The 25,496-nt window shown below is 41.6% G+C and overlaps 1 protein-coding gene across 8 annotated transcripts in view; it reads right to left on the bottom strand.

Moving 5' to 3' along the window:
* The window catches only part of AGBL1 (AGBL carboxypeptidase 1), an 822,820-nt gene that overhangs the window by 251,453 nt on the left and 545,871 nt on the right, over positions 1 to 25,496 (bottom strand). The window contains exon 23 of one of the 8 annotated variants that reach the window (XM_073226991.1): positions 18,644 to 18,716. The exons of the other annotated variants lie outside the window; for them this stretch is intronic. Within the exon in view, the coding sequence (XP_073083092.1) occupies positions 18,665 to 18,716 (52 nt within the window). The 3' untranslated portion in view covers positions 18,644 to 18,664. Of the gene's footprint in view, positions 1 to 18,643; positions 18,717 to 25,496 lie in introns of those variants that run through there. 8 annotated transcript variants of the gene reach the window in all.

Below are 25,496 nucleotides of genomic sequence, written 5' to 3' on the forward strand. Positions count from 1 at the left end.
TCTCTCCTGGTCATTGATTAAGAGAGGGGCCCATTTTCCAGTCGTCCTGAGTCTGCACACTTCCTGTACCTCCTGAGGGATTTTTGCTTCCTTATTTTACTTGACAATTTTAGTATCTCCAGATTTTCCCCCTCAACCGAACTGCCCTCAAACATGTTTTTTAATCCTGAAATGATTTTTAAAGGGCCCTATTATTGCTCACCTCCTTCCCTTCACAGACGAACTTTCAGATGAATGTTCCAGAGCAGTGCTTCTATTTCCATTCAACAGACCCTCCTGGTATTTCTTTGGCATTCATGTCACCCATTCCCTGAACCAACTTCATGAAAGTCCCAGTGGCCTTGAAGAATCTCAGCACTGAAAGCACCTGGCTGGTGCAAATGTGTTTTTCATGGCTCGCAACGATTCTGCCGTGTACCCCAGTGGGCCACTCTTCCTTCTTGACTTTCTCTTTCTCTTGATTCTTGTGACATGAATAGAAAGCTCTCTTGGTACTCTCGCCTTTGTGCTCAAGACCCCTCAACCCTATTTGCTTTCCTCTCTGTCCTGCAGGATATATGTAACTGGCCAGTTTAGGATATAGGCTTTCATAGTGTGTCCTTTCTCTAATTTCTCCAGAAGAAATCGTGCTTTCATGGCTTTGACTGACGCCTACTATTCATCCTCCTGTCCTACCTTCTTACTGTGTTCTTATCCCGTAATTCTGGCTGGACAGGAAAGTCCTCATCAATACCTGAAATATATGCCCGCTGCTCCTGCTAACCCCTCAAACTCTATGGTTTAAAACATAAACAACACACTTCCTTTTTGCTTCCTCATCTTTCCCTTCCCCAAAGCATCCTTTACTAAAGTCTTCATTGCTATAAATGTTCTTTTAGCCTCAAATCTCTGAAACCATGTTGGACTACTCCATACTTTGGTTTCTCCAAATCTTTCACAATGCCTTGAGATTGGTTATCTCCTCCTTAGTTCACAAACTGCATCCACCAAAATCTGAATTAAACACTTACCTCCTGGGTGCTTGTCTGTCCTCCTTGCTACAATTAATCTCCCTAAAAGTGCAATTAGGTGCCTCCTCTGCTTTAGTGACTCCTAATAACTTGCCGCTTTCATCTCGGCGATGATCCTGACTGACTTCTTACATTTTCATGACTTTTTAAACATGAACTCCTCGCCAGCAATGATGGGTCTCTATAATCTCTCTTATGCACAGATTTTTTTCCCCAAAATGCTTTCCATCAGAATAAATATTCTAGAATGTTTGGCAAGCAAGAACATGAACACCATGCTAGAAATTGGGAGGGGACCCTATTAATTCCTGTTCACTGGTTTAGCCCAACACACCTAATACTTGCGACCTCATTGACTTGAATATTCCCAATTCTAAAATTAAAAGGGTAAAAGTTGCAAATATCTCCTTAATCTTCCAATCAATAAAAATTTCTTGCGTCTCTGCTGAGTGTGAGGTGCTTAGATCATTACTCTGGGGAGATTACAGTATAAGGCAGTTTCTCAGTCAATTACCTTACAAATATACATCAGCTATTTACTGGTACACAAAATATTATATTATACCATCCCATTATTCTTTCCCAGGAGACACACTTGTGGTCAACTGCTGTCTAACTAACAACCTGATTCTATGACTGTTGTACATAAATTCCACAGGAGCACAAAAAGGTGAAAGAGAGAAGTCAACCAACATTTGTTTGCAAATTACTCCTATTAAGATGCAGGCACCCTTTTATGGACTTCAATGCATTTAGTCAGGAAATCTTCACAGGAATACAGCAGGTATTTTCTACTTCTGTTTTAAAGAGGAGTTCAAAGGCATTAAAAATCCTCAAGAATCAACCTTAAAAGAAATCAACAAAAATGGATTGAGTGTTTTCTATGGTGAGTATTGGGATGTCAGGATGACTAAGAAAGACAGGGCATTTGCCTTAGTGGGATACAGACATGAACACTGATAACAGAATCCAATTGGAACCAGATCTTCCAAGCGCCAGGGTCTTAACTCCTATGCTATGTTACTCTTTTTCCTCCTCTTTCACCTCCTGGATTATAAGGAATCATCTCTTCTGAGCTCCAGAGAGTGTGTTTCTGTGACCTGGACCCTTCTATAGGTGAGTGCTTGTCTTGTCTTTATCTGTAGAATGTTAATAGTTGATGCTCACTGTGAACTTGCTACGGGGGTTCAGTCCCTACCCTGGTCAGCTATCACTTCCATCAGTCTACAACCTCAGCTTTCCCAGGCCTTGAGTCAAGTCATCCTAGAGCAGTTGGCAGGCAAGAGGGATCTGGACTCATTTTCAGTCCTATGTCTGGTATCCATTCATTCCCAGTCAGGATGCAGGGCCAATCACAGGTGGGAAAGTAGGCAATGTTTCTTCTTATCTCTTAGAGCAGGTGCCCAGTTCATAGGATTGAGTTGATGGCATTCACATCTCAATTTAGATCATTAGTTTTCTCTGGAACTAGAGCTCAGTCCTGAATCTCCTGTGATTTGGTGAGCCCTGGAGTCTGTTTATCACAAGCTGTCTCTCTCTTTGGAATGTTGTTCCCTGACCAACAACTGGCTGTTTGTTTCAATTTCAACAGATTTCCTAAGAACAAAGATGATGCTGTCCACGGAAATGAGAGCTGGACAAACATTCTAGAGGCTCTGTATGTTGGCCTGGGAGGGTTGGGAGCAGAGAAGGCGTGGGGATAAGAGTCTTCATTGTTAATCTGCTTTCGAATACAGCGCAGAAAAGGACAGAGGTTCCAAAAATCATCTGTGACTCTACAAAAAAGGAAATAGAAGAACCACTTCCTCAGAACATCTCTTCTAGTTCAGAAATGGTACTGGGAATATCTCTGTAGTTGGTTGTGTGGATATATATACACATATTTAAAACACCACTGGAAGAATGAGAATGGAGAGCCATGCCATGGACTGGGAACAGCTCTAGCATGGCATCTAGGGCCCTTTTTGACTGGCCCCTGCTGGCCTCTCCATCCTCATCCAGTGAGACCTCCCTTCTCCTCAGGCTATATTCATCCTTAATCCTACCCGTCTGAAGGCCTCACATGCTCAAGGCTGTCTGCAACTCCTAACACAAGCCCCCTCCTCTTTGGAGAATACTTTCCATCCTTCCGTCTTCTCCTCTCAGCTCCCTGTTCTGTTTCCACTGGCTTGACTCACTTCTTTCTGTTTGAAAAATTCTCATTCATCTTTCAAATCCGACCCAGAGACAACCTCCTCTGCAAAGCTCTTCTTTCCTGCCCGCCCCCCATTTCCACCTCCCCACCACCAACAAAGTACTTCCTGCTCTTTGACACTTGTAGGCACACATTTACATATGTATGTCACTGCAAACATCACACTCTTATTAGATTTGCTTCTCCACACACCAGGCATATCCCTAGAATGCCTCTTGGGCAGCAATTAAATGTTTATGCACCTGTATGTCTAGCATAATGCCTGGGCTTGTGCAATAACTGGACATCCAACAGGTTGGCCGGCTGTCATTTCCAACAGTCCAGCAAGGACTGGCTGTGGGCAGAAGGTGAGTCAGGGGATATGTTTACCTGTGCAGGTCAACTATGATGTAGGCATTTATCAGCCTCAGGTTGTGGGAATCAATTGTCTGACTCACACAGGAGAATCACCTCAGGCTATTTAGCTAAATCCACCTGCTTTAAGTTCAACCACTCCGGAAAATTCGGGACATTCTAATTCTGGAGGTCCTGGGTGGGGCTTGGACACCAAAACGTGTGTGTGATGATGCCGAAGCCAAGTTGGGAATGCTATTGGACATTTTAAAGCAGCAGCTTAACAGACCCTTTTCTCTCTCCCAATTCTTCTAATGTACGTGTCAGTCCACTGCCTGACGGAATTGCTCTGAGTGACGAACAGTGTTTAGAAGAGCATAATGGTAGAAGAAAGCATAATGGTGTGGGTGTGTGTGTTATATGACAAAGTTAGTTTGCAATGGGAAAAGAAAATATCTGGGCTACATTCTTTATGAAACTGAGTGAGGTATATTGAGAAAAAATTCAATATCAAAGTGAACAAATCATCATGTGGTTAGGCCAGAAGTCAGGAGAACTGGGTTTTTATCTTGACTCTGTCCCTAATTAGCTACTTACCCTTAGACATTATAATCAAAGCCATTTATTCTGAGATAACATTAAAGTTTATTAAGTGTTTTTCCATGTGTTGATTGACTTGAGAAGGAGGCAAAGCTGTTTTCCACTGCTTTTCAGAGTTAAAGAAACTCAACTTTGGAGTGGATAAGTAGCTCGAACCCAAGTATAGCCAGTTATATGAATCAGTATGTAAGATAGGGATGAAATTAACTCTAAATTAGGAACTTAAACTTGATGTTTTCTGTAACTCCTTCCAAACTCAATGATAGGTGTTAACTCAGTTTAAAAAGACTAAATAATTGTCCCATCTTATATTGACCTGTGGCTTTTTTTAAATTTATTTTTGCTACTGTGCTTCCAATAGGTATTTCTGACATCTTGGAATCTAGGACTGATGCCTCTAGAATCTTGGGAGACTAAGACTATCCCATAATCATTGACCGACAGAACTGCCATAGATTTAAATATTCAATTATATTTAAATAAAACATAAGGGGAATTTGAAGAACTTTTTATGCAGGACCTAGAAGGACACAGAGAGTCTGTTAGAGCATATTAGAATATATTTGAGAGAGTTGATTTCATAGAGAGTTGGTTTTACCTTTTTTCTTTCAAATGAAAGAAAATGTTACAGGGGCCCAAGAGAGAAATGTATCTGCAGAAGGAACCCAAGTCACACCTGAAGCCCATATCCTACTTATCTATATACATTATACCTAAATTTTTCCAGTAGCCTCTTGACCACCCCCACCAGCTATGACCCTCTGGGTTTCACCCTTTTATCCTCCCACAGTGATCATTTTAAAGCTCTCCTCTGCAAAAATGTGTTCAATGGTTCCCCACTACCTACAGGTCAAAGGCCAAGCTCCCTGGCAAATCATATAGGCTATTTCTTCATTTAGCTGGTCTTCATGTTTATCCTTTTCTACCTCTCCACTGGATGCTTAAACTCTAGACATACTAAATTGTTTCATTTCCAATTAATAGTCCAAGAATTAGCCCTATGTTTGCCCATCACTTCGCCAACCTGCTTTTATAATAACCTTCTTTGGTCCACTTGTTTGGCGAACAATAACCAGTCCCTTGAGATGTGGCTCCTATGTTACCTCCTCTGGTGTTACAGGCAAAGTTAAGCATTCTCTCCTCTGTGTGTCCAAAAGGCATCACAGTGATCAATATTCTTTTTGAGACTAAAAGCTGCTTGTGGCTCGGGTTCGTCCTCCCCAGCCTCATGCCATGTGACTAGTACATACAGGAATGCGATCCTATTTGTTGATCCAATGAATGTTTTAGAGACAAGGTTGGGGTTTCAGAGTAAGGACACTCCACAACGAAGAAAGAACACCAGTGAGAAAACACTTCTCCTCTGAACTGGGCCACTCACAAGCTTCGGTACAGAGAAATCTGGACTCAAAGATGCTGAGAAATGGGGTTAATCAATCAGAGCCACACTGAAGACTGAGATAGTTAAGCTTATTTGGCCCCGCCAGGACTGTACTATTCCCCACCATATATTTCCTAGTGTATTATCTTGTCACACTTTAAATATTCTCCGTAATGGGACCTTTCAGAGGTGCTGATTAATAGGATTTAAAGAAAGACTGCAAGAGGAAAGCCACATGACAAGAGGCACAGGCAGAGAGAGATGGGCAATCTCATGCCTTTGAGTCGAGAAGGTGAAATGGTCATTCCCTACAGGCTGTGCGCATTGGAAGCAGTGAGAAAACCTTTGGTTGCGTTGTAGCTAAAGAACAGATGAGAAAACCCCTCCTCACTCAGAAGGAACAGCAACGAGTCAAACACCTAAGAAGACAGTGTTACAGATGGTGTGAGCTTCTCTCTCCCTTTCGCACCCATTGCAGCAGAACTGCAATCGGCTTTGTTCTAAGGAAGGGAGAACTGGTGATTTTTACAAAACCTTCGTACATTTCTTTTTATTAAAGCATAGTCGATATACAATATTATACTGGTTTCAAGTATATAGCGGAATGATTTAAACATTATAGACATCATTAAATCCTCACCCCAGCTAGTGTAGTTTCTATCTGACAACACAAAAAGATGTTACAGAACCACTGGCTATATTCTCTGTGCTGTACTTTCATCCCTGGGACTAATGTATATTACAGTTGAGATTTGTGTCACCAATCCTACTTTGGAACTCACTTGAGAGACACCCACGAGGGCTGCCAAATCTCTCGCTTCAAGGTGGAGTGCACCCAGGGCTGAATTAGTAAGGTGTTTTAATGGGCTTAAAAAACAAAAAAAAGCCCTCTGGAATCCAATGTTGCCATTCCAAATACTTATGTTATAGGTAATACCTTATTTATCTCATTAAAAACCTCATAATCCAAGAGAGCTGTGACCAATCAAATAACATGCAAAACTCATACATGAGAAGCGCAAAGCCAACTTCACAGCTATTTGTCCTCTTCGAAGTTTTTCAGTCTTTCCTGAGCGGCTTGAATTTCAGTATTAACTGAAGCTTTGTAGTCTACCAAACTGCTGTAGATGTTAAACTGCTGCTCATTGAAGTCAAATAGACCTAAGTGTCTTTAGAAAATGATTCAGTATGACCGGAAGTTCCCCAAATCCACACAGTCTTTCCATAATCTCTAGGGACTACGGACTTTCTCAACCACTGCTTTTATGTGGGTCAAGGCAATGTCTCCAGAATGTTCCAGCAGCCAAAATGCAGTATGAACAGTAAGTAACTGCTCAAAAGAAAGCACACGCCATCAGTGTATCAAATTATCTAGTTCAGAGGGCAAAGGTATGAGGGAATGGTACAAATACTAGACACAGATTGAAAAACAAGAATCCAGGTCATGGAATGGCTCAGCATGTGTGCACGTGGAGGACTGTGGCCTTAAAGATGTTCAGCTTGACAGAATGGGGGCAGGCGCTGCTTTGGGGAGAAGGAACCACCACAGGAAAGTGCTTTCAACCTCATATTTTGTCTCGGGAAGACCCTGGTAGTAAAAACGTGTGAGTAACCAGTTCTAAAAGAAGAAAAATGAGAAGACCCACATGAATTATTTCACACCATACCCAAATTAGAATGAACCATTGTGCTCCAGCGAAACAATCTTGGACTGAATCATGAATCTATCACTTTCTAGCTAGTGACCTTAGGCGAGTTAATTATTTTCCCTAATCCTTATATGGATGAGAATAAAATGAGACAAAGTATATAATAAGCCTCTCCTTCTGTATGTATTCATTTATAATATTTCAAACAGAAGAGAGATTCATTAAAGAAACCATAAGATTATGGCTTTGTTCTCCTCTTTAGTGTCTCACACAGTGTCTGGCCCAATTGGAGGCGATCAATAAATATTCATTGAGCATATTATTGAATGGATTAGACAAAGAAAAAAGAGAAGAACCATCCATGGTTACTGATGATAAAGAAAGGATAGAGACAACTAACACTGAAGTCAGGAAGAATTAATAGAGGTAAAGAAACTATGATTCAGATGAGAATGGAAGCAACTAAAAAACAATGGAAAAGTTGGAAGGAAGGGAGGGAGGGAGACAGGAAGGAAAAATCATAAAGTGGAGTATAAACAATCAGTTTTTCATTATAGCAGATGTGGACGCGGTTTACAGCCAACTATATACTTTTCACTGAGTTGCTGTGGGCCGTCATTAAGGATGAGAGAAGAACAGCAGGACTTAGAAACAAGAGCTTGTCTGCTACGCCAAGTCAGGGTCACGCTGCTGAAACCTCGGCCAGCTCCTCGGTGTTCTGCAGAGCCTCACACCTGTGTTTTACTGAGAACACCACCTTCTCCGGGGAAGGGCAGGAGTGGACAGGCACCACTTCTGGAATTCTCTCAACTGAGAAATGCAGAGAATACCACGGGCCCGCCGGCACTCAGAAGCCTTATTTCTCAGGATGGTCATTCTGTGTGAGCTTTAGGAATTGAAAACCACTGAAAGAAAGAAAAGGGAAGAAAAGAAGAGAAGTGCTATCTAATAATTGCTCTCCCTTGGAGTAATTCTCCTTTTTCATTCCATCCCCCTCTGACCCATCAAGGTTGGTATTATTATTTTATAGATAATAAAACTGAAGCTCTGAAAATTTCCCTGGTCTGCCCAGCTAGACACAGTTACCAGGCGGTGGAATCTATATTGGCACTCTGATGCCCCTGCCTGAGGGTGGGGGTGGGGCAGAGCAGGCACAGTGTTTGTTTTCCATCTGCTCTATCTCACATACCTTGTAAAAACCCTGTACGTCAGGCTTTATTTTCCCCAGGCAGTGATAGAAAATATGATTCAGGAAGTCCAACTCTCATACTCAAGGTGAGGATTCATCTAAAAGCCCTGCAAGTCCCATGTCCTGGCAGCCCCTTCATGCCTCCTGTCACCTCCTGTCCGTGGTTCCAAGGTCAAGGCACTTGTCCCAATGCCTGGGACTTCCAAGGTATGCAGACACCCCTGGTAAGCTGTGTGGCTTCTTGGCTTAAAGAATTAAAATTATGGGGGACTCCAAGTCCACTTTTATAAGATACAAAATCTGCAAGAAAAAAATAACCACGACTAACTGTTCTTCCTCACGTCCTTCCTCTGCAGGCACTCCTGCCATCAACACAACCACAAAGGCTAATGTTTTTGGTGCACCTACTATGTACCAGGCCTGGGACTCGGGGCTCCAAATGTGATATCCTTTTCAGTTCTTTGCAACAGGTTGCCTACTGGGAACTCAGAGAAAATGATCCTATCTTTAGGGCACACTGAGATGAAAGGATGCTTGTGACCAGAGACAACCAGCCAAGTGTGCGGCTTCTCCCAGGCCCCACAGCCCATGTGCAAGGCTCAAGTGCTCACGAGTTTGACGCAGTGGTAACTCATGCACAGCACCCTGGCCGGGCCACTCTGCTTATCTTATTTAGACCCTCCCCCAGCCCTATTTTTAAGTGCAAGAAATTGGTACTTAAGGAGGTTTATCAGGGTCCCACAGCTGTGTCAGAGCTAGTTTTGAGCCAGATTATATGTCATTTTTCTCCGGATATTTAGGAAGCAATTACAAACTTTGAGGAAAAAAAAGAGATGCAACTTTATCCTCAGAACTTCAATGCAGACATAGTTACCAATAAAGACTAAATAATATGTGATATATGACATATCACATAGTATAATGTTTCACAATACATAGAATTATGGTTTTATATGGTAACTATTATTAATTTAATTATATTTTATGTTATAAAATATTCATACAATTAAATATATAAATAACACATAAATTGTGTATAATATAATATAGAATACTAATGATACAATAGTAATTAGTACTTACACATTACTTTCTTTGCATCAGCACCGTTACAAGTGCTTTTATATGGAAATTAATTCAATTCATCCTCACAAATATCCTCTAAGATAGATGGTATTATCCCCATCTTATAAAGAAGACACGGGAGGCAGAAAGAGGAAATGTAACTTGTTTAAGTTTGCATAACAAGCAGGTATTAAAACCAGCACTTGGACACAGCCAGCTCCAGATTGCCTTTAATCATGTCTTTAATTACCACACCATCATGGTATGTAAACACCAATCTGAGGAGCAACTCCTGGGATTTCTAGGCCAAGAACATGAATTGTACACGGTATTAACAACTTGATTCTTTTTTCGGGGATCTTCACTTTCCACTCAGCCACTTCTCAAGGGAAATCTCTCCCTCATTTTTTTCTGCCAGGTCATATTTCCTCTTCTTGTTCAGCATTTTCTGCCCACCTGGTCTGCTTAGGATTTATCTGGTAGGGTCCATAAGGGGTGGCTGAGATTGCTCCAGCTTCCAGCTCAACCCCTTGACCTACAATGTAACATTCTCCCCATCTGAGTCGTAGAGTGTCACATGCTACGACAATGTATTGTCCTAGAGAAAGAGGCGGGTCCAAGTCTCTGGAATATATCTTCAAGTTCCTAGAGGCTCCCTGCCCTTCTCCCCAATCCCTAATCCCCAAAGGGCCCCCAATCAGTAGAGCCAAGATAGGAAGATGCTGAGCCTTGAGCTCTGATGAGTTCTTGGCAGGAAGAATTCTCTGGGGAAGCAGATTTTTGAGGTGAAGTAGACCCTAGCGGCATTTTCCAAAGTTAGAGATGCTGCCGAGCTCTAACTCCTGCATTATAAGTTTAAAAAAAAATGTTTTTCTGCTCCTGTGGGCCTGTCAAGAACTAATTAGGACCCACACAGTGTGAATGGACTTTGGGGAATTGCACCTGGGTTATAAAGGGTTCAGTGTGCTATAATGGAACTGGTTATGGAAAACTTTTCAATGCCTTTCCTGTATATTTAGAGCAAAATGAGCATTTCATTTTGAAGAACATAGTCCTATTCCACTAAAAAATTGGTGGTGGGGGTGGGGGCAGGGATAGGCATTTCAAGGAATAGAAAATCCAGGGGCATGTCCTGCCAACCCAAGGCCACGTTTGGTCTTTCATGTCTTTGTCACAGCTAAAAATCATTGCAGGCAATTCCTCCCCTTGTTTTCTATAAGCTGCGTCACCAGCCCACTTCCCAAGGCGCCCAAGGTGCGCAGCCCAGAGTCCTGCTCATTTTAACCAGCTCGCTCATCAGCGGGCTCAGCAGGGAGGGTCAGACGCTGAGCGGCCCTCAGCACTGAGGAACCCTCTTCTCCTACCGAGTGGGGATCTTGTGCAGAGGAAAGGGTGGGCAGAGGACCTGGGGTTTGAGGGACGTGGGCTCCTGCCTGGCTTTGACTCAGTGAAGTCACTAGAACATGGCAGCCTCTAGCGTGATCTTTACAGACATAAAATTTATTTTGAGAAAGGAGGTAAAAAGAACCACCTTCTTTTTCCCTTTTTTTTATTTGTAAAAATAATGGATTGTTGTAATCTGTCATTGGCCCCTGGGTGAAACAGCTCTGTCAGCTCACTAATTTTCTCCTGGGGCCAGAAAAGACCATTCAGTCCCTCACAATCATTTTACCTAATGTGTTCCAGAGGCTTGGTGCAACCTAAACTTTCCTGCATCAGCTCTGAGCCCTCGGTGCACAGTCCATGGTTTCTGGCTGTCAATGCTTCTTTTCTCTGTAGGTAGCAAGGCTGGAAAATAATTCTTGCCTGGTGGCTTTGGTACTTAGAGACTCAGACCCTTTAGGACTTTCCTGCCATGTAGACTGAAGAGCGCAGGACCTTGCCCTCCGCCCCACACATCACGCATCCCTCCACGTCCCCCGTGATGCCTTCCCCAGGAACAGTGATCCGGCTCTTTCTGAGCATGAGAGAACAGCTTGTTTCTGTTTCCCCCAGCTTGTCTGAGGTGCATCTTGGGCCACAGCCCAGCCAGCTGGCATTGCTTCTCTTCCAGTTTAGGAGCCCATTAAATCGCCATCAGGACACACGCGCAGCGTCCCCATTTGGCTTCGCCTCCTCCAGGTTTGCATCTTTCCTGAGGCCAGACTTAATGCTGCTGTTGTAGCCGTTCGCATGTTTCATTTGGATGTTTTGGGGTGCTTCTGCCTCCCCCACTGGCTTGAGGCAGGAAACCAGCAAAGGGAGAAACGTGAGTTAGAAATGGGTCAGAAAGTTCTGTATGACATTCTGATTTTGTCACTGATCAGGGGTGTGTTTGTGAACCCAATTCCAGAGTGGCAAGTAATGCCACTTGCCTTAAGTTGTTATTTTGTTAACAAAATTGAGATCTACTTAGAGCTTGTCACAGATATGCACTAATCAGTGGTCCCCTCCCCCTTTCTCTGACGCACTAAAATGTAAATGACTCCTGTTGGAAATTATGGTGATTCTTTCCACTCCTTCAATTTTTCTTACTGATTTTAAATATACAAGATTAATTAAAAATTCACAGTGCTGAATTTTCTGTGCCTTCCCATAGTCCAAGGACCTTTGTCCTCTAGCCCAGTAGTGTTGCTATGAGTAGGCTTCCTCCGTGTCCTTTTCCCTGAGATGTCCTCAACAAACCACTGGGCGACAGGCTTGTCATAAACAACTGTTAATAATCCAAACAACTGATCAAATACTGTGATAAGGTCCTATTTTATATCATCAAAAACCTTCCAGTAGTCCTGGGTTAAGTGCTTTATTTGATCCTGTTTATAGATGAAGACACCGGAGCTCAGAAAGGTTAAGGGACAATGGTGATGTACCATAATTAATGAGTGAGTGAGCCACAATTTCGACCCAGGTCTGCCTGGCCACACATGCTTATACTTTACCCTTACCCCACCGTTATGCCCAATAGCTCCATAAATTACATTTACAGCACAGGGTTGAGATGATCTATATTTTTATCTGTTCCTCCCATTTGACTGTGAGCCCCTCAAGGCCAGGAACAATGATATGTGTTCCCAGTTCCTATTTTAAAGAAACTGAATCTCCTTATTGTTTTCATGTGCTATATGGACATATTTAGTCAACATATTTATATATTAGATTTAAGACAGAGCAGGTAGAATTATATAACTACATCGGGTTCTCTGCTGTTGAAAACATGGTTCCACTTTGTGATTTCAGGAATAGATGCAACAGGGTGAACTTGGATGTTTACCCTTGGAAGGTACATTAGGCCAGAGATATTTACTGAGGTCCTGCTAAGTGGTAGGCTCTGCTAGGAACGGCGACACCACGGTGAATTCATACACAGCCTCTGCCATCACAAATTGCTTTTTATTGAACGTTGGAAGAGTAGAAAAACTCATTAGAAAAGTTTCTGATTCACTTGAGAATGGGAAAAAATGGTCCCAAGTCTAAAAAAATATGATTCATAGTAGAGAGCAGAGGAGTTAAACTGGAAGAAAACAAACACTGCTTACTGGTTCCGTATATGGAACCAGTCAAGGGAACTCACAAACTTAGCATCCCTCCACAATCCACAAAAAAGAGCTCAGCAAATTTATATCCTTCACTATCATGAAAAATGTTTCCAGGGCTTATTCCCACTGTCTAGAGAGCTGTTTAATCCCCAAAGGAAATAAAATTAAATTCTCCCAAATTTTAATAGCATGAGTTGTTGGCAAAGCTTAAACATTTCATCTCTACCATAAAGCGACCAGATTCTGAGTCCCATTCCCGTCAAGTCTCCAGAATCTGCAGGTTCCTGTTGCTTTTCTCCAGAGGGTGCATGTAGCAACAGTAGCAATGATCTTTCTATTTATCAGTTCTTGCTTTTCTTTCCCAGAGCGATTCATGCTTTAATCACAAATCCATCAAATTGTCCTGTGATATGTATTGGGAGAGACTTTAAATCTCTGCTGTGATGGAGATACCTCCATGGTGAAAGCTAAAAAAATATCTAGATGGATAGATGTTAGTTGATAATAGACAGGTAGGTGGGTAGGTAGGTAGGTAGATAGATAGATAGATAGATAGATAGATAGATAGATAGATAGATGATAGATAGATAGATAAATAGAAATGGATAGATGGATAGATATATGTAGATGATAACAATAGGTAGACACATAGATAACACCTAGAGATACAGATATGTCAGATAAATACAGATGGATTCCAGGAGAAGTTCTTGGGTATGTAGTATTTTCCACTAGGAAAGCTGTTAAAAAAGGAAATATCTTGCAAGGGAACATAAAGCTTGCCATCCTATGCATGGGGACTGCCACCTGTGGACAGGTCTCAAATAAACTAGAAATAGCTTATCAAAGTGACAGGCAGCAGGTTCAGAAGAGCAAAGCATGGGCTGTGATAGGCTTTTATACATGCTTATGTAATTAAAGGGGGATTATTAATGGTTTTAAGCTAAGGAAAAATATGTTTGTTTCTTTTCTTTTCTGCCTCTCCCCAACATTTTTCCAAGAGAGAGTTTTGTGTCCAGACAGAATTTAGAAAAGGAGAACAGAACCAGAGAACCATGCTGGTCGTTACTACAGGAAGAAACAATCTTTGAAACTGTGAACTGGTGATGGGATGATGGGCCCCAAGAGGCACTGCACATGGAAGTTCTAGCTTTTTCTCTGAAGACGAGCATGTACCAAGAAGAGACGCTTATTTCATACTCAAGGGCCCTTTGTTGGAAAAATTTGCCTTAAGAAGTTCCTCAATACTAATCTTTAGTTGGTGTTTAACTTATCTCCCCCTTAAAATGTCACCTGTTCTAACCTAATTCAGCAACTGTGCTGCTTCTGATGAAAAGTTTTGTCTTCAATCAGATAATGCAGTTTTCTCTTTCTGGCCAATCTTCCTTCTTCTGTTCCTTTATTTTCCACTTCTCTCCCTGGAAGTGACCTTGCATTTTATAACCAGCCAGGTAACTGTAGAGCAAATATTTTCAAACGGGGTAGACAGCATGCCAGAAGTGTTCTGAAACAAACTTGCCAGATGGTGGTTGCTAGCATATGGCTCCTGCTTGAACCTGGCACAACTTGCCAAACTGAATTTTTAAATTATGTCTCACTTAAAAAAAAAAACCTACCTAAAAACATAAGAGGCCTGTGGTGTAAGCCAAACTTTTGAATTAGGTATGTGGAGTGAGAATGAAGTGGTTGGAAATACATGAGGTGAAGTGCTTGAATGCTAATGTGCTTATGGAAGGAATGGAATGACCTGGGTTCAAGATTTCAGGTTTCTTTCCGTCCTAGAAGCTTTTGAAGGAAATGCTGGCCTGTCTTATTGCTTGTCTTCCAGGGTATACTACTTGTAAATGTATAGAGGGGTAGAAAGATAAAATAAAAAGTTTTAAAAATCCTTGATTCAAATGGCACATTGATACACTGAAAGTCTCTTTACATGGTTTGAAATATTTTGTAGTTATGCTGGCATTTTTTTTTGCCACCTAAGTTTCATCAGAATGTCTCAAAATAATACGTGTAAATCACATGTGCCTATTAATTGCCAGGATCCATGACAAAAAGCAATAATATCCTATCAGATGATATCAATCCAACTATTTCAAGGTGGTGCAGGTGTTTGCTAAAGAGAAAGTGTCCACCAGCTACAGATTAGTAAACAAGCATGATATTGGCCGACGAGAAATAAGAATGATAAAAAATTACTTGATGTTCTCAAAAAGAATCTGCTATTTTGAGAAGCCTGTAACATCCTGAATGTATTAAGCTGCATTTTATACCTGGGTAATTATGTGAATATTTTTCTGTTCTTCACTGGAACCTTAATTTTCCGATCCAAACACTGCCAGTTACATGGTAATTAATCTTTGAACTTTTTGATGACTTCAAGTATTATTAAGCAGTAATTTGCAGAACCATTTCATTACAAGGTAATGATTAGTTTTATATGCAATTCCCTGGTACTTTTCAGCTAAGAATTTCAAAATGGCTTGCAGATTTAAGATGATGTTGGGACTTTGTTTTTTTTGTTCAAAGTCAATAAAAAAATATAGAAGCGAAGGTCAAAGTACTTATTCCATTTCCCCAACTGCTTGGAGCCTGCAAGATTCCCCTAGAGCAAGAATTCTAGAATTGAGCTAATTCAATCATAACATCGGAGACCTTTTTGTTTTTTAATCCAATGAGCTCCTCTGAAAACAAGTGAGAATATTAAGAAATCTGTGTGTGTGGAATGAGCGGGTACGTGAACTATCCTGATGTATAACGGAGAGAATGTTGCTTTGCATGCAGTTTCTTCGGTCTGGATGAGTCTTAACACCCACCCCTTTTTCCTGCCCTCAGGACTGACCACTTCTCCGTGCTCAGGTATTTTTGAAGATATCAGAGATAGATTTATTTAATATGGGGGAGAGGAGGGCTGTCCAGGGATTTCTGCCTTGTAATAAGAGGCCCTGGAAAGTTACAAGTATATTAGGATGCCAAAAAAAGGAACCAGAGATGACATTCAAACTAGATAGGACTCTGAATCCAGACACTGAGGGCTAGTATGATAGTCTGGTGTAGAGGCTGTTCCCAAAAGGAAGACTCACCTCAGATAAATATATTTGTTTTTTATTTTACTTTCCCCCAGGGTCCTAAATTGATGATGGCCAAGCAAACAAGCTTCTTCCCCAACTCCTCATAACTCCTGAAAGTTTCCCATCCAGGAGGCTTACTTAAAACAATAACGAGAAGAAAGAAAGAACTGCCACCAGCAACTGATTATTTTGTCTCCTAAGTGCTGTTTCTTCCAATTCTCCAATCAATGAGACTCTGGGCTTCTCAACCTAACGATTGAAGGGCAAGCCTCGGAAATCCAGACGTACTACCTACCTTGTAAATGGTGAAAACAGGACAAGTTATTTAAATTGTCTTTCCTTCAGCTTTTCCAGAGCTAACTTGGAATAAATTATATTTATATCATTACAGGACAAAGGTATACATGTCAAATGTCTAACTTTTCGCCCTTACAAAGTAACGGCCCACTTAATGGGTGGTAATAATCTTCCTAACAAAGAGAAGCAGGGTCTTCTTGATTCAAATTTCTAAGAATGGCCAGGGATTGAGCATTCTCCTGGGATGACGAACAAAACTGAGCATCCCATGTCATTTGTTTATGCCATGTTTAAATGTAATTCAGGTTTGAAGGGCATTATGGGTCGACTCACTGAACGCTATTACCACACCCTTGCGGCATGAATTCCAGTCAAGGCTGGAAGGCTGAAGTCTAAATTTCCCAGCCTCCCTTGCAGTTAGGATTCCAGGGGTGGCCGGCTTCCACCGCAATTACTCTCATTCAGGAGTCTGAAGGCAGGAGGCACAGTGAGCCAGTGGCTGCCTTCCTCTTCTGACAAGCATGTGTCTGAGACAGCTGTTTTTTCCTGCAGAAATAGTGGAAGTTTGATTTTGTGGTGGGAAGCCTAATGGGTACCAAGGGACTACAGGGACAGCCCCAGTCTCGGCTGCACTGCTTATGGCTGGGTAGCACCCAGCTTAGTTATATGAACCTCCAAGAGATTCTGCATAATAACAAATTGTCCCTTATAAATTTCTTTTTGCTTAAACTAAAACCCTGACTGACACATTAACAGGATATCATTTGGCACAAGGTCATATCAAACAAAAGAATCTCTGGCTCACATCCAGCTTCTGATCTTAGCCTTGGCTTGCACCTCCCCTGGCTGCCTTCGTCCCATTGCAGGTTGATCCAGGTTTTGTTTCAATCCATCTTGCTGATGGATCCTGTCCATTCCTCTGCTTAAATATGATAGGCATCTCTGACTTGAAGGTCCTTGCCACTAAAAATGCATCTGTACTGTTCTCTGTGTGTGTGCACGCACACACACACATGTGCACTTTTCAGCATAGACTTTCTGCATAGAAATATTTAAACCAGACCCCTTTGTCCTGATCTATGTCGATTGTGATCAGCTGCAAAGATCACTCACTCGGTAACCTGAGTTGGCTGAGCCAAAGGCAGAGATCAATAGTGAAGGAGTTATCAGCAATTTGCAATTGCCTGCTACATTTTTTATTCACCAGAGTAGGCAAGATAAGATGCCTCCAGGATAACAGGTCTCTGGTTTGAGAAAGATGAACAAGGTAAAGGAGAGAAGAGACGGTTTTGCTACTTTCTCGACATGCCTCTGCTTTTCCATTCCATTTTTAGAGCTTCGAAGCCCTCAAGCCTCCTCTAGGCCATGCATTATTGGGATTGAGGCCTTCACGACATGGAGATTCAGTCCTTGTAGAGACACATAGTAAATGCCGTTTAATGAGAAGTGCTCTGTGCCAGGCATTCAGCTAGGTGCTCCAAATATCCATCTCACTTAATCTGTAAGTCATCCTGCAAGGTAAGAGTTACGATGTACACTTCACAGATGATTTGATTCAGAGTAGTTGAGTGACTTCCCTAAACACGCATAGCCAGAAAATTGTTTCAATCTGAACTCAGCGTTTTCTGATTCCAGGTCCCTGTTCCATGTACCACAGCAGGGCCTCTCAGGGGCCTCGCAGCTGACTCAGCCCTGCCACAATTCATTTCACTGAAACCACGACTTCCACTTCATTGTGGGAAAGACCCAGAAGCCCCTTCCCTCCTGAACCTTAAAACGGGACTTGAAAACCTTTCTCTGTAAAGGGTCAAGTAATACATATTATAGGCTTTGTGGACCATACGCTCTCTGAAGTAACTATTCAACTCAGCTTTGTAGCCTGGAACAACTTGTAAACAAATGGATATGGCTGTGTTCCAATAAAACTTTATCTACAAAAAAACAGGCAAAGGACTAGATTGTCCCCTGAAGCCACAGATGCTGGCCATTGCTCCAAAACCAAAGCCTTTCAGATCTGCATGGGCTGCTAAGAGTATGAAACCAGAATGATTTTATAGCCCGGAGCCATAGCTACCTCTTCAGCTGTTCTTAAAGATTCTGGTCACATCCTGAGTGTGAGTTGCATGTGGTGAAGGGCATTTTGGACAGTGGTGTACAAGAGGCAAGCAACGCAGGTTTCATCTTTGACCCTTGCACATACTTGATGCCAAAGGATCGATTGAGACCAACTGCTTCAGGTTTGGAGAGCTCGCTTGTGTGCCTTTGGGGCTTAGAGATGATCCTTTGTGACGAAAATGAAAGGACAGAGTGTATTATGTTCAAAGTGTGATGACACTTACTTTTCTGACAGACCACATGTCCAGTCAGCCCGCTTGTGTCTTCACTTGTCCCAGTGTGAGATGGAGCAAACGTGGCCTTTGGATCAGAAAGAATGAGAGAATGCTGGGTCCACCAGTTACTTGTACGACCTTGAGTAAAATCATTCCATTTCTCTGAGCCTGAGCCTATGTATGCATCTTAACTTGGATACAATAAAATCAGTGGGGCCTTCACAGGGTGGATGGGAAAATTCAGTTGTTTAACCCATGTAAGAAAACTACCATACAGTCCTGGGCACAAGGTGGACACATGACACTTGCTTAACCCAGTGAAAGCGGGGCCACATCTTCCCTTTTGGGCTATAAGACCAAAAAGAAAACAGACTGCTTACCAGCCCAGTGCCCGTGTGAGGAGGTGGGCTGAGAGCGACACCAACCTTCGGATGGGACAGCTGAGTTCCTGAACATCGCCCACCAGAGCTAAATCTCTAGCAAGTAACTCCAGAGTCATGTTTGCCAGCCCAGGTAGTGGGGGCCTCAAGGAGTGTTCAAGGAGCCCTCATTTCAAGGATGAGCATGTCTGAGTGCTCCACAAAATGCCAGTCCCTCTCCTAAAGCCCAAAAGACTTTATATAGGATGGCTGTCAATGGCAAGATTTATTTTTTTTGTGGCAGAGTAATATACTTGAAACAAATACAGTACCACATATTAACTGTATTTCAATTAAAAGAGAGAATGATCAGCTGTCAGACATCACAGCGGGACTCCACCCCTCAGCCTTCTTCCACCCCATCATTTGTCTCCCCCTGCTAGTCCTTCCCACCACCCAGGGATCCAGGCCAGAGCAGGTAGTCAATGGGAATTGATGGTCTGACAATTAAAGCTGAGGATTACAACTGGGGCTACAGTACCGGCACTGGACCCTGCAGCCATCAGAGCTACGAAAAGAGCTTGCAAGTTCTGATAACCATCTTCTTCAGCCGACCTTTAGCACATGGCCCTCAGCACCAGGTCCTGAAACTGATTAACTGATTGTCCCTAAGGTGTGGAGTCTACCATTTTTCCTCTTGTGGCAATTTTCTTGCTTTTTAGCAGGTTCTGGTCCCACGGGTGGCCCTCTAATTAAGAACCTACTGTGATGTGATGACACAGCTCATAGTGTCCACTTTGAGACTTGCTCTGCAAAAATAGCACAACTACAAAACTAGCTATTCAATTGTCCGCGTGTAGCTCTGTGTTCAGAAGTGAAAGGCTAGTGCTACCCCAATCCAGCTACACAGGGGATCAGCAAAACATTTCTACTACAGAGCCAATCGCCATTACATGCCTAAAGGCTGTCCAGTTTCAGAAAATCACTGAATACAGAGTTGGGGGAAAGGGGACCAATGTGGAAGTAATAAATTTGAGACCCCCATATACTTGTTCTTTCTCCCTTTATGGTAAAGTTCTCATAACATAAAACTCACCAGTCTGGCCACTTTAAAGTGTATGATTAAGTGGCTTTTCATACATTCACAATGCTGTGCAACCATCACCACTCGGTGGTATCAGAACATCCCCCTAAAAAGTAACTCCATACCCATTCAGCACTCACCCCATTCTCTCTTCCCCACAGCAACCTGCATTCACTAATCTGCTTTCTGCCTCTTCAAAGTTGCCCACTCTGAATATTTCATAAAAATGGAATCATACTACATATGGTCTTTTGTGACTGACTTCTTTCATTTAGCATAGGGTTGTTACCGTTGCAAGCACATATCAGTCTTTATCAGTCTTTTATTTCTTATTACGGCTGAATAATATTCCATTGTGTGGATATACCACACTTTGCTTATCCATTCATCAGAAGATGGACAGTTGAGTTGTTTTCACTGTTGGGCTAATGTGAAAACTACTGCAAAAAACATTCACGGATGAGTGTTATGAACACCTAGCAGGGTAAGTTTTTGTTTGGACATATGCTTTTAATTCTTTGGATTTAAGTCTAGTAGAATTGTGTTATATGGTGATTTATGTTGAACTGTTTAAGGAACCAGCAAACTTCTGTCTACAGTGGATATACCATTTTACATTTACACCAACAATATGTGACAGTTCTAATTTCTCCATAACTTTATCTACACTTGTTTACTCATGATGGGCATCCTAGTGGGCATGAAATAGTATCCCATTGTGTTTTTATTTCTTTAATGACTAATAACTTTGAGTGTCTTTCCCTGTACTCATTGGTCATTTGTATATCTTCCTTGGAGAGAAGTCTATGCATGACCTTTGTCCATTTTTAAAAAATTGAATTGTTCATCTTTTTGTGTCTGTTATTATATATTCTGGATACTAGACCATTATCAGATAAATGGTAGGAAAATACTTCCTCCATTATCAGATAAATGGTAGGAAAATACTTCCTCCCATTCTTTGGGATTATTTTTTACTTTCTTTTTAGTGTTCTTTAATGTGAAAAAGTTTTTAATTTTGATGAAGCCTAATTTATGTTTTTTTTTCCGTTGTCACCTGTGCTTTTGGTGTTTATTGAAGAAATCAATGCCCAAACTAAGATTGTAATGATTTTTACCTACGTTTTCTTCTAAGACTTCTACAATTTGAGCTCTTACATTTAGGTCCATAATCCATTTTGTGTTCATTTTTGTATATGATATGAGGCACGGACCCGACTTCAGTTTTTTTGCATGTAGATATCCAGTTGTCCCAATATTATTTCTTAGAAAAATCTATTCTTTCCCCACTGAATGGTTTTGACATCTTTGTTGAAAATCAATTGGCCATAGATGTATGGTTTATATCTGAACTTTCAATTCTATTCCATTCATCTATGTGTCTAGCCAGTCCCCCTGATGCTCTTTTGGTCAATTTAACCCATTCTTTGAGTCTCAAATTTCTCATATTTAAAGTGTATGTGTTGGGTGGAGGCAGGAGCATGGATAACATTTTATAGTGCTTCTGTCCCAGAATAAATGTTTTATTATGAACATTAATTACTATTAAAAGTCATAGAAAGAATGGGGAATTCTATAGACTACTTTCAATCCCTTGGGGATGGAGTTTAATAATACACATTAAGTATGATGACTATCAATTGTTTAAGGAATATAGTAATAAGAAAGTGAAAATACCCCTGTAGTTTAAACATATATAAGCAGTGGGGAATAGAAAAAATAAATATCCATATTTCTGTTGATAATATTAATGGAATCATGGAAATATGCCTTTCTTTTCTAAATTCCTGTTTTTTATAATCTCTGGATGTTGTTACATTTATGAGGATTATTTCAAGATCTAGATCTGATATATTTAGACATGGTAGGTAATGATTACAAAACCTGTTTAATTGCTTTATTCTGTTCAATAAATTTCTTCATAATGTGGACTCATATTAAATGCACACCTTGCAGTACTCCTAATAAAAATCTCATTGGCCACTCTGAGAGCCACCCCCACCCCCACCCCCTGAAGAGACAATGTTCATTTCCAGCTTGGCATACACATTCATTTTATTTCTCCAGTCTCCTGGACAATTTTCAGTCTAAAATGATCATTCCCAAATTCTAGCCAGTGGACAGGTTACAGTACTCTCCTTGCTAATAAATACTCCAAAGCCTCCTCAGATCAATCAAATCAGAATATAAGAAGGGGAAGGGGATTGGAGAGAAAGATGAATACCCACGTAATTCTGTTGCAAAGAACCTTCCGGTCTAATGCTCAGGGGATGGTGGTAAATGTGGCTGGTGCTCAAAATTAGGACAGACCTATTTCAGAATATGTGTGGGCACTGGAGTTAGATGTACAGTCACAGCACGAACTATATACAAAATCAGATATGGGCAAAGAACTGTGTTAGAAACTGTATGAAATTAGGAAAGATGTGTTTGGAATCCAGCTGATATTATGGCTAAGACTGGAGGAAAAAGGCAGTGACTACTGGTTTGATTAAATATTTAGATGAGAAATGGAAGTACACAGATCTTCATTGATAGTGGCTCTGTGGGAAAACAGGGTGAAGGTAGGGAATATACGCATCCAGAGACCCAGCTGATTTCACCCCGTAAGGAATACTGAGCCTGAAAGAGGCCGAGGTCATTGTCACCAGCCTCCCTGCCCGGAACACAGGCTAGCATTTACTAGCAACAGCTATGCATAAAGTATTTAGCATTTATTACTTTCTTTAATTCTTAAGGTAATCATATGAATTAGGAACATCTCTAACTGGCAAATGTGGAAACTAGGGAGTATAAATACTTATCTAAGTCATACAAATAATAAATGGAAAGACTGAACTTCATATACTAAGCCCGTTTGCTGCTAAGTCCTCACAAATTTTAGCTTCAGCCTTGCGAGGACCCCATCTCAGACCTTAGCAGCTCATTAAACTGACCGGTCCACCCAGTCAAATGGCAGCTGCTTGGAGAGGTCATTGTGGGTCCATGTGTTTTCCAGGCCAGGATTATGATCTCAGTCTAAGGGCTGGGTCTTTATATATTTCCAAATATTCTTCCTATCTCTACCTTAATATGCCTTCTTGACGCGACCTCTCTTTTAATGATTGCTGATCATATAAGCATCTTGCTAGAGACTGGTCTTTTTCCTTCCTGGCATCCTGCAACATGGATTATTTGGTTATTTTGTGTATGGACTTTGCCACTTACCTATTCTTCTGTCTTTTTTAGTATTTGGGACTTGTTGCGGTTTTTTTCATGAAATCATTTCTTGTGGGTTACAGAAGCCACACATGGAATGTGATACATTTCCTAAATTCTTGCTAAATTTAATTGCAGGCATATTGGATCTTTTTAGCCATATAAGTTTAAGAGGGAGAAATAGTGAGAGTGACTTGCTAAATCCTCAGGCTCTATCACTTACTTCAGGCACCCCCCCTCCCTTTGGTATTCCAGTGGGAATCATTTCCCATCGCCATCCGATAATACATAGAAGGATCATAAAAAGCCCCCAAATCCAAATGATCATCTTTTATGACTGGATATTCTAGAAAACAAGCTTGAATTGCAAGTTTGCCCCAAGGCACAAGGCTGAAGACCCCTGAAGCTGTGGATTAAGCCCAGAGAAAGATTTAAACAGCAGAAACTGGAGAAACGAAGAGATCTCCAAACACCTTTGCAAAATACAGCTCTGTCCCTTCCTCTCTTCCCCCCAGCCCCCCATTCTTTGTGTTCAATTAATGAAATTAATGCAGCATGTGAGCTCTTTCCTGAGGCTGACAAAGCCTCCCAAATGTCTTGATGGGTTAACATCTATAGTATCTTTCTTCTGGATAAACACAGTGCTTCTCCCTGGCCCCTGACATGAAATTTGTATGAGCTTTGTGATTAGAAATAATTGGCCAAATGCAGTTCTGTGCACTTTCTTCAGAAGGTTTTGCATTCCCTGGGATGAGAACTAAGTCATGAGCATGCACCAATAATTACTGAAAATAACAACACCAAAACACTCTTATTTTTATATCATGCCTAGCTTTAAGGAATCAGATAACAGAGAAAGTGAAGATAGTGAAAATCGGGAATGATGGGGTGTTTCTGATTAAGAAGTGTGGTGTCTCTGAGTCCCTCAGTGACTATTTTCATCACCAGAGACTATTCACATGATTGGAATCATGTAAGCAGAACTAAGAGTCATAGAGATAGATTTGAGAAGACTTTCCAGAACAATCCCCAGGGAAGTATGAGATACCCTATGTCCTCTATCAAGCAGCAGCATTTACCCAGTCAAGTGAATATTTCTATTCTTTCAAAAACAAACTGCTAAGACTTGTGTGTGTTCAAAACTATCCCCCGGAGTGAGCAATCTGGAGAGTCACAGAGATGGGTGCTGTGCAAATTCAGGTGGTAAAGCTGGAGTGCAGTTTTGCATAGCCCGATTCACTGACCAGGAGGTATCATTTAGGGGCTCGCTGCTTGTTCCCCCTCAGCTTTCTGAGATGACGGAGTCAGGTCCACTTCTGTGCACCTGTGTGTCCCCCACAATGACATCATTTACACACCTGAGTGAAATATCTGGCAAAGAAAATTTAAACAACCTGGCAGCAACTACCGAAACCAAAGCACCAGCTTCAGTGATGGGAATTCAGCTAAAATGTGTCTTAGACCAATACTGATGAACACTTTCACCCCTAGTTAAAAATCAGAATCTGAATTCTGTTATATTCACATCCCTGGACAGGGGTGGGGGTGGGGAACAGCCGGCTTTGCTGGGTCTCCTGATGGGTTTTGCTAAAGAGGGAGCCTATTGAATTTCCAAGACTCTAAATTAGGAGGCACAAGTGTGCAGACAACTGGGCTGAGCCCAGACCCCAGGAAGAGCTGCATGTGGGGGCCGAGTGGATCTTGTTTCCGACTCTAATTACATACAGTAGTGGCTTTAAAAGCTAAAGCTTTGACCTTGCACAGCGTATTTACTCTCTTAATCCCTGTTCATGTTATTTCCTCTAGCTAGAATGTTCTTCAGCTTTGTCTCCATCCTTCCAGATTTTGTCTAATATGACCTCCTCTGCAAAGTCTGCCTTCAACCTCAAAGTCCCCTGCCTGACAGCAGATTGCATGACTCCCTCTTTAGGATTTCACTTTATCCGTGAACCCCAAGTTCATCCTCACCTTGCAGACTCCCACTTATTTTTTTCCTGTGTGCGGGATACCCTCCTTCCAATTTCATACGGTTTACTCCTTCCCGTCTCTTACATCTCAGCTCAACGAAGAGGCCTCAAGAGGGGGTTTCCCTGGCCATGCCAACAGAGGGAGGGCCACTCTTCAATACTTTCCATCACATCAACCTTTTTAAAGTATTCAGCATGACATGGGCCTTTGTCTGAATTATCTTGCTTATGAACTAATTTTTAACGGTGACTCATGC

This window comes from Manis javanica, chromosome 18 (genome assembly GCF_040802235.1).
Source record: "Manis javanica isolate MJ-LG chromosome 18, MJ_LKY, whole genome shotgun sequence".
NCBI classification, from domain to species: Eukaryota; Metazoa; Chordata; class Mammalia; order Pholidota; family Manidae; genus Manis; species Manis javanica.